The 13705-nt window shown below is 49.8% G+C and overlaps 1 protein-coding gene across 1 annotated transcript; it reads right to left on the bottom strand.

Annotated features, from left to right (window-relative positions):
* Positions 1-252: 252 nt before the first annotated feature.
* On the bottom strand, positions 253-9050 carry SPINK4 (serine peptidase inhibitor Kazal type 4). The gene is made up of 4 exons (XM_028529168.2): positions 8872-9050; positions 4093-4133; positions 2837-2949; positions 253-1569 (listed from the first exon to the last, which is right to left on the bottom strand). The coding sequence occupies exons 1-4, from the start codon at positions 8930-8932 to the stop codon at positions 1524-1526; spliced, it is 261 nt and encodes an 86-aa protein (XP_028384969.1). The 5' UTR covers positions 8933-9050; the 3' UTR covers positions 253-1523.
* Between the last annotated feature and the right edge of the window lie 4655 nt (positions 9051-13705).

Here is a 13705-nt window from a genome sequence, read left to right as displayed (position 1 = left end):
GAAGAAAGGAGAGAGAGAAAGAGAGACATCGATGTGAGAGAGAAACATTGATTGGTTACCTCCCACATGCGCCCATACTGGAGGTTGAACCTGTGACCTTTGGTGTATGAGATGATGCTCTAACCAACTGAGCCACCCTGCCAGGACTAATATGTACATCTTATGGGAAGCATTTCCAGAGGCAGTAGTTTGCCCTTCTTCCTTTCTGAGGGCTGGAATGTAGACATGATGGCTGGATTTGGAGCAGCTGCCTTGGACCTTGAGGTAGAAACTGATGAGGAAGGCAGAGTAAATATAGAAGGAGCATGGGATTGGCTTACTAGACAGGTCTATGTGAAAGAAGTGAACTTCTGTTTAAGCTGCAGTTATCTCAGCTTTTCAGTCTCTGGCAGCCAAAATTAATCTTACATTATTCATATGCAGGTGGGAAATGAGATTCTGTTGTCAGTAGCAATGGAAGGGCCTGTAGATGACCTCCCAGTCCCTATAATAGTTGTGAATCTATCAGCAGCAGTTCCTGCTTAGGTTCCCATTTCTGTGGTTCAGGGAATGTCGGTTCCTGCCTTCCTTGTCCCCACTTTTCCTTTTAAACCTTGGCATTCGTTTTCCTGTGTGAAAATGCTCCCATCTGGCCAGGTCCCTCCACACTCTTCCCCCACCACCATTATCAAGCGTTTCCTTCTGTAGGCTTTGACCTAAAGAGTGGGCACTTGACATATACCGTAGGCCAGGGCTCTGTGGGCAGATTTCTGCACGCTGTGTGTTCCTATGGACTGTTGTGTGAGTGCGTGTGTGCTGTGTGTGCCTGGGACTGCGTCTAATGTCAGCATATTTAACGGCCAGTAGGAGTGGACACTGACCAAAAGAAAGCCGAGCCTGGAGTCATCCTGCTGTGGGTGGGCAGGGTGCAGGAGGGGGCCATCAAGGGCTTGGGACAACACCTGTTTCAACTGTTACACACCTATTTCAGTATTTTAACGAGCAGTTCTGTTGTACTGTGTGCATTACTTGGATATCAGCCTTGGTTGTGTGTGTGTGTGTGTGTGTGTGAGAGAGAGAGAGAGAGAATTTGCGGTGCTGGGTTAGCCAGAGAGAAAGCCATGAGGGGTTGTGGGACCCTCACAAAGGCTTCTGATGCTGGGCCAAGCACCCTGGCAGTGGCAGAAGGTACAGATCTCACCTAGGTTCTTGACCTCAGTCACACAAGAGCACTGGGCAGAGAGAGTCCTAAGGCCAGGGGCTGGCCTCTTAGAACCCTGACCTCAGAAAGGAAAAACATACCTGGGATCTCTAGGGGGATGTGTGACAGAGTTGAGCACTGGAGCGATGGAGAGGATGTTAATTCAGAGTAAGGAGGATGGGGCCAGTTCCATCATACCGCCTCCACAACCACCTCCCCAGAGTCCCCAAAGATACTGGCCCACTTGACCAGGTTGGGCTGGATCTTTTATTTCATGTCACATCCTTTCCACTCCCACCACTGTTCTCCAGCCTGAAGCTTCATGGCTTAGGTTCCTGTGGGATCAGCATTTGCCATCCTTCATGATCTGGATGTCCTGTTTGGTTTTTCTAGAATCACAGGAGACAGGAATGAGGCCACCTCCTCAGGAACTGTAATGTACCCTTCAGGGACCTTGGCACAGTCCATCCAAACACCCTGCTGAGCCCTCCCCACCCACTCAGTGTACAGTGCAAGGCAGACCCCAGGGGTACCTGGGCACATCTTTTTACAGCTTTTCCCTCTTGCACACCCTCCCCTGGGAGATTTCAGCTTGTTAGGGTTTGCAGCATTTGATGGCTGCAAATCTATTACTGGCCCAGACTTCGGTCCTAAACTGCAGCCACATCTCCACTGGGACGTCCCAGAGGCTCAGCTGTCCACAGACATCACCATCCCACCAACCTGCTACGCCCCCTCATCCTGACATATGGCACCACCAACTGCCCCAGCCCACAAGTCAAAAACCAGCATTTTCTAAGTTAGGCCTGTCCTGCTGCTCTCCTGCATGTCTGTCTAGAGCATTGTAGCTTCCAAAGGCTTTCTTCTCTTCCGTGGTCTCACTTAGCTTTGGCCTGCTCAAGGGTCTTTTTACTGAAGACATGAGAGCAAAAGGATGATCGGACATATCAAGGTCATGTTTTTGTCCTGCCTACCTCTCCACACTCATTTCTTGCTTCCCCCCTATTATCCTTTAAACTTTATACTCCAGCATATGCGACTTGTATTTCCTCATATACAAACTTTCTCTTCTAGAACTTTTCAAGCTCATTTTTCCACTTGGAATTACCTTCCCTTATTTCTTCATTTTCCTAGCTGATTCTCCTCCTTCAGAGCTGGGAAGTGTTCCCTGCCCTTGCCCTGTACCCATAAAACCCTGTGCACGCCCATCTGATACTGCAGCATGCTAGGCTGCAGGTGGCTACCCATCACCTTGGCTCCCACCTTAGACCAACTGTACACCCCAGGAGGCCAGTCATGCTGTCGAGCTTATTATGTATCCCTAGTGTCTAGCACATAGTAGGCGCTCAATAAATAATTGTTGGCTGGATGAATAAATGAACAAATGAGGTCACCTAGTCAGTTGGGTCAGAACAAGGAAAAGAACCCAGGGTTCCCGCCTTCACTTCCAACCCCCCACAAGCTAAGCCTTCTGCTTAAAACCATGTGCGTGAACTACACTTGTGCCCATTCTCTTAGGGGCAAATACTGAGGATTCTACTCAGGTCAAGTGTGTGTGAAGGAGGAAGCGGGTCAAGTCTTGTTCCTTTCAGATGTGTAGGTCGCAGAGATGGGACCCACACAAGCAAGCACAGGGAAAGTGGGGAGTGAACTTACATCCGGACTAAGCAAAGCTGGCATTCATTGTCATACGTGATCCCGTCAGTGCCGCAGACCAGGTTGAGTGTCTGGGGACATTTTGGAGATTCCTTCATATGATCACAGATGGGCTGTGAAAGAGCAGACGGGAGGGAGGGCACAGGGATTCAGAGGCAGTGAGCAGGAACCCAGGGGCTCTGTTTGGAGCCGGAGGGGCCTCTAGGAGGAGCCAGATTCAAGAAGGCGCCAGTGGGGATCCAGTGAGCATGAAGTCAACCACTCAGGGCCCCTTGGCATGATTGCTTGTGTGTGCATCTTTAGTCGTGTGTGGCTGTGGCTATGTGTACATCAGTGTGTACCTGTGCCTGTATTTATGTGTGTGGAGTGAGGATGTGCCCTCCAGATCCTGGGGATGTGTTCATATACTTCTCAGGGGATCTCACTGGAACCTCTGCTGCTGGCTCCTTTGTGGACCCCAAGAGATAGAATCACCCATCATTCCCAGGAGGCCCCTCCTCCCCTGGGGCTCCTGAGCTCACCTTAGCCTGCAAGACCTATCTGGTCCCTGGTGTGAGAAGGCAGGAGAAAAAGACAGGGCTTGGGACTTCACTGAGGCTCAGTCTGAAAGGGTTTCAGGCATTAAGCAAGTGGGGCTGGATTCTTATGGGTGACAGTGAAGATGCCAAGGCTGCTGGGTGGGAAGCCTCTCATTATCTATGTGAAGGGAGGGTTGAGGGTCTCAAGGAGGCCAACACCACTGCCTTGGGATCACTGGAAACATCAGGCCCATGACCAAGGTGGGATCAGGGTTCAAGGACAACTTGGTGTCTATGCATCAGAGCAAAGGGATGGATGATGGGGTGTGGTTGGGGGAGGCTGGCATCCCCACAGGGCCATTCAGTGTGCCAGGGTCACCTCTTTGGCCTGAACCCTGCGGCCTGTCGTTCTGCACCATACAAAGCAGAGAGTGTACCTGATCCTGCTGCGCCTGGGCAGAGGGATCTCACTGCTGGCAGGGGCCTTGGAGATCAGATCGGGGCAGATCTCTCGAGGGCTTTGATGCCTGGTTTGGGGCTTTGTCAAAGGGGCTGGACTTGCTCAGCCTGGAAGGGCTGACCTGGGGAACATACAGGCTCAGGAGACCACCCTGGTCACCAAGGAGCCATGGGGGTTATCTGAGCAGGGGTGTAAAAGAAAAAACGCTAGTTTTCCAGTGTGGATGGGAGGGTGCCCCTCTGCAGAGGAAGGGCCAGAACTGCAAGCAGCTGCCTTACCATTCTGGAGAAGACAAACTCTTCTGCGGATACTGGCACTTCTGAAAGGCAAAACAATAAGAATTAGGGGATATTGACTCTAGGCCCCAGGTCTAAGCATCAGAGGACCTGTTCAGATGCACTTCTTTTGGGGACCTGTTCCAGCCACTATCCAATCTCAAATTCTTCAAGGAAAGGTAGTAAGTAACCAGGCAATGGGGCTCCCAGAAAGCTGATGTGACCTTGGGTTACATGAACAGAGATGGCAAGTCCAGAATTAGGAACAGTCCAGCTGTTCCTTAGTCAAATTCCAGTGGAATTGTGCCCCATGTAATAATAAAAATAACAGTTCGTTTGCATGTGTCAAGCATGGAGAATACATGATCTTACTGCTCTTCACACCTCTCTCACTAGTATGCAACGGGGAGGAAGGGGGCCGGCGGTGGATGCTGTGGTCGGCCACCAGGATCCCACCCGCAGGGCTGAGGCAACCATTTCCTCAGCTGCCAAGAGCACTGGTCACTCACAGGAAGTCCCCCCCTAGGAATTGCCCTCAGGGAATGGAGCTTCCTCACTCAAGATCACATCCCCTACCCAGGTACTCCTCATCTCTGTTCAGGACCATGCTGAAGGGCCTCCCCAGCTCCAAAGTTCCCCGCAGGATCACTGGAGGCCTCTGTTGCACTGCATTGCAGTCACCTTCCCTCTTCCCTCATGGGTGTTACCCCCATGGATACTCCCCCATAAACTGCATGCAGATCTGAGTCTGTTTCCTGGGGAGCTCAACTAACCTATAAGGGAGGTTCAGAGTGAAGTAACACAGTTTTGTTAAGGTGCAGAGCTGGGATTTGCACATGGGTCTGTCACTCCCCAACCTGGCTCTTTCATACACACACACACAGGTGTGCCCCATGGCCCCTCAAGTTCTGGATGAATTGCTTACAGGACCTGAGCAAATGTTGCTGTGACTGGCCAGTATGATGGATGGATGAGGGGAAAGGAGCCATGTCGTAACCCCACAGGTGGAAGGAAAGGTGTCTATGTAAATTGGAGAAGGGCAGGATGCTTCCTCAAATTTCTAGGGACTGTCTTGAGGCCAAGGGAGAGATGAGCTCTTCTCAACCTCCTAGGGCAGAGCCCATCCGTACCAGGAGGCTTCAGGGAGGCAGGTTGGGTTCCAGAATGTTCTGTCAATGACAGGTATGCCTCAGTGAAGGGGGCCATCTCGAAGTGGGGAGTTCTCCATCACTAGAGGTGTACAGAGCACTGTGGTTTCACCTTCTCTTGGGAATGCTCTTACAAGAGATTTCCAAGGTGGAGAGGGGAGAGGGAGCTGAGTCTAAGTGACCTGTGGTGTGCTCTTCAAGCCTGCTTTGGGACATCTAAACGCAAATCTAGCCTTGTCTCCGCACTGCCCCAAGACCCTTCCAGATTATAATTGCCAAAACTAGAAATGATCAAATGTCCTTCGAGAGGAGAACAGATAAACTCTGATACACACATACAGTGGGATACAACTTAGCAATAAAAATGAGCAAACAACTGATAATGCAACAACATGGCTGAATCCCAAAACTATGCTGAGCCAAAGAAGCCAGATACAAAAGACTACATACTGTGTGGATGGGGCACCTTGGGCCAAGGTCAACAGCAGCCTAGGGGTAAAGGAAACTTTGTGACATTCTAGAATAATCTATGGTAGAATAAAGAGCAGTGGTTGTTGCCTCTGGGGATAGGGTGGGGTTGGGGATTGACTGATGTGGAAATTTCTCTCTTTTTTTTTTTGACAGATAGAAATTTTCTGTATATTGATAGGGGTCTGGGTTACACAGTTACATGCAGTGTCAAAAATCATTGAATAATAATCTCCAGGGCAGGACAGGCTGTGTTAGCTGGCTTGAGAGTCTCAGATGTGGTACCAGCCTACCCCTGCCAGCTCCGTGGTTCTGTGGGGGGAGGGTTCAGAGAAGGGACAATGGCCTCTGCTTGCCTTGATGCCAGACACTTCAGTTTCTCCCATTACGTCATTGGTGCCTTTCAAGCTGCTGTCCCCACGCTGGAGCTCAGAGGGAGTGAGTCTGACAGAGATGGGTGAGGAACGGAGTCATATCTCACAGGAAGACATGCCCTTCAAAGGCACCTGTCTTTCTTGATTCTGCTTCTTGAACAAGCCTGGCACTACCTCACAGACCTTCCTCAGAGCCACTATCAGAAAAGCAAGCTTCTTGTGGTTGGACTCAGGAAAAAAAAAAAGAAAGAAATCAAATCATTAAATAAAATTCATTGAGAAGTAAAAATTGTGCATTTCATGGTAACTGTTAGGGGACAAAAAATGCATTAAGAACTATGAAGCCCTTCCATGGCTGCCTGTCATGGTCACTAAGCTCCTTTGTTTCATGCTTAGGGCACTGCAGGAGCTGCTGCCACGCTTCATCCCGGGCTCACTTCGAAGTCCCCCTCTCCCTGTCCCTGCACCCCAGCTATGCCTCTCAGCCTGCTCAGTCCTGGGACAGGCTCTACTTTGGCTCCTGCTGTTCCCTCTGCCCGAAATGTCCTTATTCCCCTTCTCCTCCTATTGACTCAGACATAGCCTTTTTTCAAGGCTCAGATGCACGTTCCAAAGAAGCCTTCCCTCATGTGCCCCAGGGTTTCCTGAGCAGGCCTGAATTTAGGCGTCTGTTTACTTTGTTTGGGTTGCTCTGGCAAAAACACCACACACTAGGTGGCTTGTAAAAAACAAACACTGGGGAGTATTTGAGACCTTGCTCCCCAGCCTATGTTGTCAGTTTGGCTCAAATACACTCATTAACAATTTTTTTTAATTAACGATAAAAAAGCAAACATTTCTCACGGTGCTGGAGGCAGGAAGTTCAAGATCATGACACCAGCAGATTTGGTGCCTGGTAAGGGCCCTCTCCCTGGTTTATAGCCCGTGCCTTTTGACTGCGTTCTCAGTGGTGGAATAGTCTAGGGACCCCTCAGGAGTCTCTTATTTTATAAGGGTACTAATCTTATTCAGGAGGGCTCCGACCACAGGACCTACCTTCTAATACCATCACCTTGGGGGTTAGCACTTCAGCATATGAATTTGGGGTGGGGGGCACAAACATTCAGACCAAATCAGCTTCTTCCATGCCACCATGTGCTGTCCCAGTGGGCCACTCCTGCCACCCTATGGGCCTGAGCTCCTTGGGGCTCCCTTGTCTTCGCCTCCCTGTGGCAATGCCCCCACATGGCAATGCCGAGTACATTGTGGGGAAGACGTCAGAACCCTGTGGGATTAAGAGTTTCTTCCTGGAGGATGTGGGAAGGAGTTGTATTTACCCCCAGGCTGCCCTTGACCTCTGCCCAAGGTATCCCCTCCTCACTCAGCCATGGCAGGAATCTGAAAGGGTCTTCAGGGCAGGCCTCCTCAGTGTTCCCTGCAGAAGTCCTCAGGGAAAGGAAGCCAGGCTGGGAGTAAGCAGGCTGTGCCGGGCCAGAGGCCCAGACCCATTCTCTGAGGCCCCAGCCTCTGAGTCTGTGTCCCCAGCTGGGAAATGGGATTGGGACTAGCCATGAGGCCAATGGCCTTCATGTCCTGCCAGGCCTTGTCCTGTAACATCATAGCTTTGTCCAGGTGGGTCTTAAGTAGTCTCTCTGTTTCCCCCTTTAGTCTGTTCTTAGCAGTAACCAGAGCGATCCTTTTACCATATAACTTCACTCAAAACCCTTCAGTGCCTCCATTTCACTCAGAGGAAAAGCCAATTCACTTTGGCCTTCAAGGCCGTACCCACTGCAATTGCTGGTTGCCTCTATTATCTCCCCTCCCATCACGCTGAACCCTGCCTCTCACTCCCTAGCAACTGGCTTCCTTGCTGGACCTCAAGCACTCCAGGCATGCTACCTCATGGCCTTTGCACTGCCTGTTTCTTCTGCCTGGAACCTTCTTCTTCCCAATATTCACATGGCTCACTCCCTCACCTCCTTCAAACTTGGTTCAAACATTAGCCTCTGAGGGAAAACTCTGCTGATTTACCATTACAACCCCCTCCCAGTCTCCATCACCCTGCTCCATGTTTTTTCCCTTAGCTTGTATCACCTTCTAACATACTGTTTAATCTATATTACACCTATCTTATTTATTGTCTATTCCCCCCACCATCACCCCACTGGATTTAAGCTCCATCATGGAAGTCCATTCTTTGTTTTGCTCACCGATCTGTCTTAAAGGCCCAGAGCAATGCCTTATACTCAGTAGGTGTGGGGCTGCTGAGGTGACCCAGGCCCTGAGGAGGCCCCACGCCAGCTGCATGTGTTCAATCCAGGGCAAATGCCCCCAGGAAGAGGGTTCCCATGCACTCACATGGGTGCTGTCAGTCCCGCAGCACTAGCCTGCCAGAGTAGTTGAAAGCTCAGAGGACCTAGGCCAGGCTTCTTTCAGGACCCACCACCCTGCAGCCAGCAGACTCTCCTATCATCTTGGAGATGATAGGCCTGCTCCTTTCTGCCTCCTTGATCTCTAGCCCAGTATTTGCTCAGTGCAGCCTTGAACTAGAACAACCTCCTACTTTACAGCTGGAGAAATGTAGGCCCAAGAGGGGAAAGGATTTTTGCAATTCTTGGCCAGAGTCAGGAATTGAACCTAGATTTCCTTTCTCCTAGTTCAGGGCTTTCCCCACCCGTGGTGGAGGGGTAAAGAAAGAAGTCATATGCAGAAAACTGAGGACTCAGGGTACCCTAAGCCCAGCCTCTGCCCCTACTCCCAGCTCACCTACCAATGCCAAGCCACAGAATGCTAGGCTAGCTCTGCCAACTCACCCCTGTCCACAATGAGGAGGGCAGCCAAGGCCAGGGCAACCACACACAGACGGACGGCCATGCTGCTCCTGAGCTGTCCTGGGCTCAGCTAGCTGCAGCCTGGGCCAGAGGGAGAATGGGGGCCTATTTATAGTGCTGATCCCTACCCTTATCTTATCTGGGACCAGATGGCGAGGCCAGGAGCATCGCCCAGAGGTAATCTCTGCACCCTGCATCTGGAGAGAGCTTTCTCTGGGCAGAGATGCTGTGCTGTGATGGGGTGGGACTACGGGGCTGGCAGATTTTCAAAGTGAGGAGGTGTTTGAACAATTGGCAAAGCTAATGCCAGTCTGAGGGCTGGAGCAAGAGGGAGAGGGAAATTGAAGTAGAAACAGAAAAACAGAAACCAAGTCAGAAGACAGAGAGAAAGAGAGAAAAGGAAGATCAGAAAGACAGGAAAAAAAAAAAAGCAGCAACTGAAAGGTGGCAGGAGACAGAGGAAAGGGGCTGCAGTGATGAAGTCCTTTCCTTGTGCCTCTCCCAACCCATTTTGTGACCTCAGGAAAGCTACTTTTTAAACTGGGCCTCAGGGTATCCAGGTAGAAAATGGGGGTGAAAATTCTGGCCCTGTCTGCCTTGTAGTGCTGCTGGGAGGATGAGTGGTGACTGTAGATGCGAAAATATTTTGCAGAGTATGAAATGAGGTATAGAGGTAAACAAATGTTTTCTTTTATTTCTTTTTGCTTTTCTCCCTTTTTTCATCACGAGGAAGGCACAACTGATAGAGGGGGACAGGGCAACATAAAAAATATAAGGAAGATGCCCTCATGATTTGCACACACTGTCCATTTGCATTTTAATGGATTAAATGCAAAAGAAGATTTTTCTTTTGAAGAAAAATCAATATCTAAAACTATACCATATTTATGTAATATATATGAATGAGCTATTTGGTTGTCTGCTTTCAAAGAATTTCTGATTTATTAAAAGAGTAACAAAATTAGAGCCCTGGCTGGCATAGCTCAGTGGATTGAGCTCAGGCTGCGAACCAAAGTGTTGCAGGTTCAATTCCCAGTCAGGGCACATGCCTGGGTTGCAGGCCATGACCCCCAGCAACCGCATATTGATGTGTCTCTCTCTCTTTCTCTTTCTCCCTCCCTTCCCTCTCTAAAAATAAATAAATAAAATCTTTTAAAAAAAAGAGTAACAAAATTAGATTTACATGTATATTTCTCTAATTCGTTTAGATCAGTGATTATCAGCTCCATTTGCAGATTACGCTTCCCAGGGAAGAATTTAGAACTACAGTAGCAGTGTTTCTCTCAAAAATATTTGAATAAAAATGTCAGTGTTTTTTTTAAATCTTTTTATTAGCTGTGGTTGGGTAGCTCACTTGGTTAGAGCATCATCCCAATGTGTCAAGGTTGGGAGCTAAATCCGTCATCGTCATCAGGACACATCCAAGAATCAACCAGTGAATTCGTGAATAAGTAGAACAACAAATTGATGTCTCTCTTGTTTCTCTCTCCCTTTTCCTCTGTCTCTCCCCACTTCTCTCTTTCTAAAGTCAATAATTAAAACAATAAAATAAAACCTTTTTATTTAGAAAGATCTCAAGCTTACAAATAAGTTGTGAGAATAGTTAAATGAGTCAATGGAAAGGATTCTTATTCAAGAATACCCCCTTTGGGAGTGCGTACCCCACCCCCGCCAGCCAGGCAGTCACCCCTGCACACCAATAGAGGCCCCAGGTCTGCAGCCCATCCCAGCCCAGCCCAGCCCAGCCGGAGGTTCATGACTCAGCTTCGAGATCCTCCTGCCCCTCAGGAGCCTACATGGCCATCAGATGCCTCAGAGGCAGGCAGGTGGCAGCTGTCTTCCCGTTAGTAGCCAGGCATAGCAAATATTTAATGATAATTTCCTGTCCTAGAGCAAGAACATTATCTGATAAAGAGAAGGGAACTTTAAAGGTCATCAAGGTCCTGTCTCCTGTCTTTTACTCAGGTCTTCCTCTCTCAGCCCCACCAGGAAGTCACTCATCCTCCAGCCATGAGGAGCTCCCTACCTGCCAGTTGCATTGTTAGATGGCTCTGAACAGAGTCCTTCCTCATACAAGAGGTTGGCTTCCCTGAGACTCCGTGCTTCTGGGATGCTGTGAGAGCCCAAGAGAGGCCCCTGATACATGCCAGACCCCAGTTGGCAGGCCTGGGTCAGAGTGCCTGGTGTGTCTCTGGCAAAGGGGCAAGGCTGCCTCCTTCTAGCCTGAGCCAGGCCCTCCCTATTTTCCCCCTGCTCTGGCTTCTCTGGGGTGGGGAGAAATACAGGGAGAGGGTTCTTGACAGCAAGTGAGGTGATCTAGGGGGTCGTTCATTGCTTCAACAAATATTATTGTGTCTATTCTATTCTGTGAACTGTTCTAGCCACCAGGGATTCAGCTGTGAATAGGTCCCTGCCTTTAAGGAGCTTACATTCTAGTGACAGACGACAAATAAATATAAAGTAAACACATGAGCCCTGGCCAGTGTGGCTCAGTGGACTGAGTGTCAGCCTGTGAACTGAAAGGTTACCAGTCCCATTCCCAGTCAGGGCACATGCCTGGGTTGCAGGCCAGGTCCCCTGTTGGGGGTGTGTCTCTCTCACACATCGATGATTCTCTTCCTTTCTCCCTCCCTTCCTCTCTCTAAAAATGAACAAGTAAAATCTTTAAAAATATTTAGGAAAAAATAAGATAAACACATATATATTGTGTAGAAGAGAAATTAAGTGGTAGAAGTGGAGAATGTGGCAAAAGGGGAGGAGGCGGCTCTTTTAGATAGTGACGCATGAGCAGGAAGGAGCAAGTCCTATAGAAACCTGGGGGAAGAGTCTGCGTAGCCGAAGAACTGCAAGTGCAAAGGCCCTGGGATAGGAACAAGCCTGGCATGCTCAGGAAGCAAATATCAAAGAGTCTATTATGTCTAGACTAGAGTGAACAAGGAATTGAGTAGCAGGAGGTGAGGGCCCGCTCAGGCTCAGGTCCCAGCCCAGCCACCAACTTGGGTGGTCTGGGCGCATCATTTCCCTCTCTGGGCCTGCCCATGTGCTCCCACCTGAGAAGTGGGCACACTGCTACACACCAACACCAGCCCGAGTCCCGGGGCAGCTGTGAGGTCTTGGGGAAGAGGGTGTGACGTGAGACGTGCACAGCTATTGTGATGCCGAGGAAGTACCTTGATTCCCCAGTCCTTCCTAGAAGTAGGCAGAGTGCTAGGATCAATATAGTAAGAATGGAGACGCCCTAAAGCTGGGCTGGAGCAGGAGAGCAGGTGATTCCTCCATCTCTGGCTCCACGTCAGAGTGAAGGATGGGACATATGAGCTGGCAAAGCCAACACTCCCCAGCCTCACGCAGTAGCCCTCATGCTGCCTGCTAAGACTTGGACTGGCGCCCACCTCCTCTGAGAAATACAGCTTCTCCTCGATAAGGATGATGCAGAATCCATTAGGTCTGAGTCACAAGCCCTGCTGATAGGAGGAGGGAACAGTGGCCTTTTTTGGCTCAAGCAGGCCTGGGTCTCCCAGATGGCAGAGACGACATGGTCAGATTGCCCCTGGACTATGCCTGGCCCCTCAACCCACATTCTGCTCCACCCTTCGTCTAGCCATAAGTGTCCCCACCTGCCCATATGCCTGCTATGAGCAGCCTGGGTGTGGGCACCCACTCTGGGGAAGCCTGGTCTAGGCACAGCCAGTTCCACAGCCTGCGGTGTCCTGGGCTCCTCAGCCACCCCACTCCATGCCCCAGTTCTGGACACTTCCTATTCTGCCTGGTCCAAGGCTACAGGGCCCCATGATGGCAATGAGAGGAAGGGGTACTCCTCTAATCTGATAGCATCTGTTTGTTTGGGATCTGACTACAAGGAGGACTCAGGGATGGAAAAGACTGAAGTCATTCCTCCACGGGGATACCCACTCTGTTATTCAATGGACACTATTGAGCTCCTACTGTTGGGTACCAGTCAGTGTGCCAGGTCTTGGGGGCCATAGAGACGAGTAAGAGACAGATCCCTGTGCTCAAGGAGCTTGCAGTTCACAGTGGTGGGGAGGAGGCATGGACACATGGACACTTGAACAGGTATTTATAAAATGCTGTGGTTAGAGCAGTGATAGGAATTGTGATAGAGATGTTTATGGACACTCACAGATGCTTACTCAATATGTCCAAAAGTCAACTTACCCACCCAAAGATGCCCTACCTCCCAGTTCCCAGATCTGGGTGGACAGCACCACTATCACCCAGATGCCCTGGGCATCACCCTGAACTTCTCCCATACTTCTTCATTCAGGGACTCAGGACGTACTGATTTCACCTCTTCCCCGTCTTTCATGTCCATCACCTCCTACATTGCTCTCTCCTCCCTTACCCCTATTGTCTCCCTGTCTAAGGTCTCACCACCTCAAATTCATCCTCCATTCCACTTCCAGAACAATCTCTCTGAAATGCAAAAATAACTGATGATCCCTCTGCTTAATATTATTCAATTGTTATATTATTGGTCAATTCCATTAAAACTATTCAATCTCTGTTGACTCAAGGATGAAAACCAAACTCCTTGGCATGGCGACACATTCCTCTATGACTCTGCCTTTGCTGGCCTCTCTAACTTCATCTCTGGCCATGTAACCCTTCACTGTATTAGAAAGAACCACCCACCAGGCCTTTGTGCCTCCCAGCCTTTGCTTGTGCTGCACCCTCTGCCTGGCATGCCCCTCTATCACCTCCTTTGGGTTCTTTTCCCAAGACCTGAGCCCTCCCCATTTGGGGCCCCACATCTGTACAGACATCTATCCTATCTGCACCTGTAATGCTCTGTGAC

The sequence above is a fragment of the Phyllostomus discolor genome, chromosome 3, assembly GCF_004126475.2.
Source record: "Phyllostomus discolor isolate MPI-MPIP mPhyDis1 chromosome 3, mPhyDis1.pri.v3, whole genome shotgun sequence".
Taxonomy (NCBI): Eukaryota; Metazoa; Chordata; class Mammalia; order Chiroptera; family Phyllostomidae; genus Phyllostomus; species Phyllostomus discolor.
This window is presented reverse-complemented; position numbering and strand designations above follow the sequence as displayed.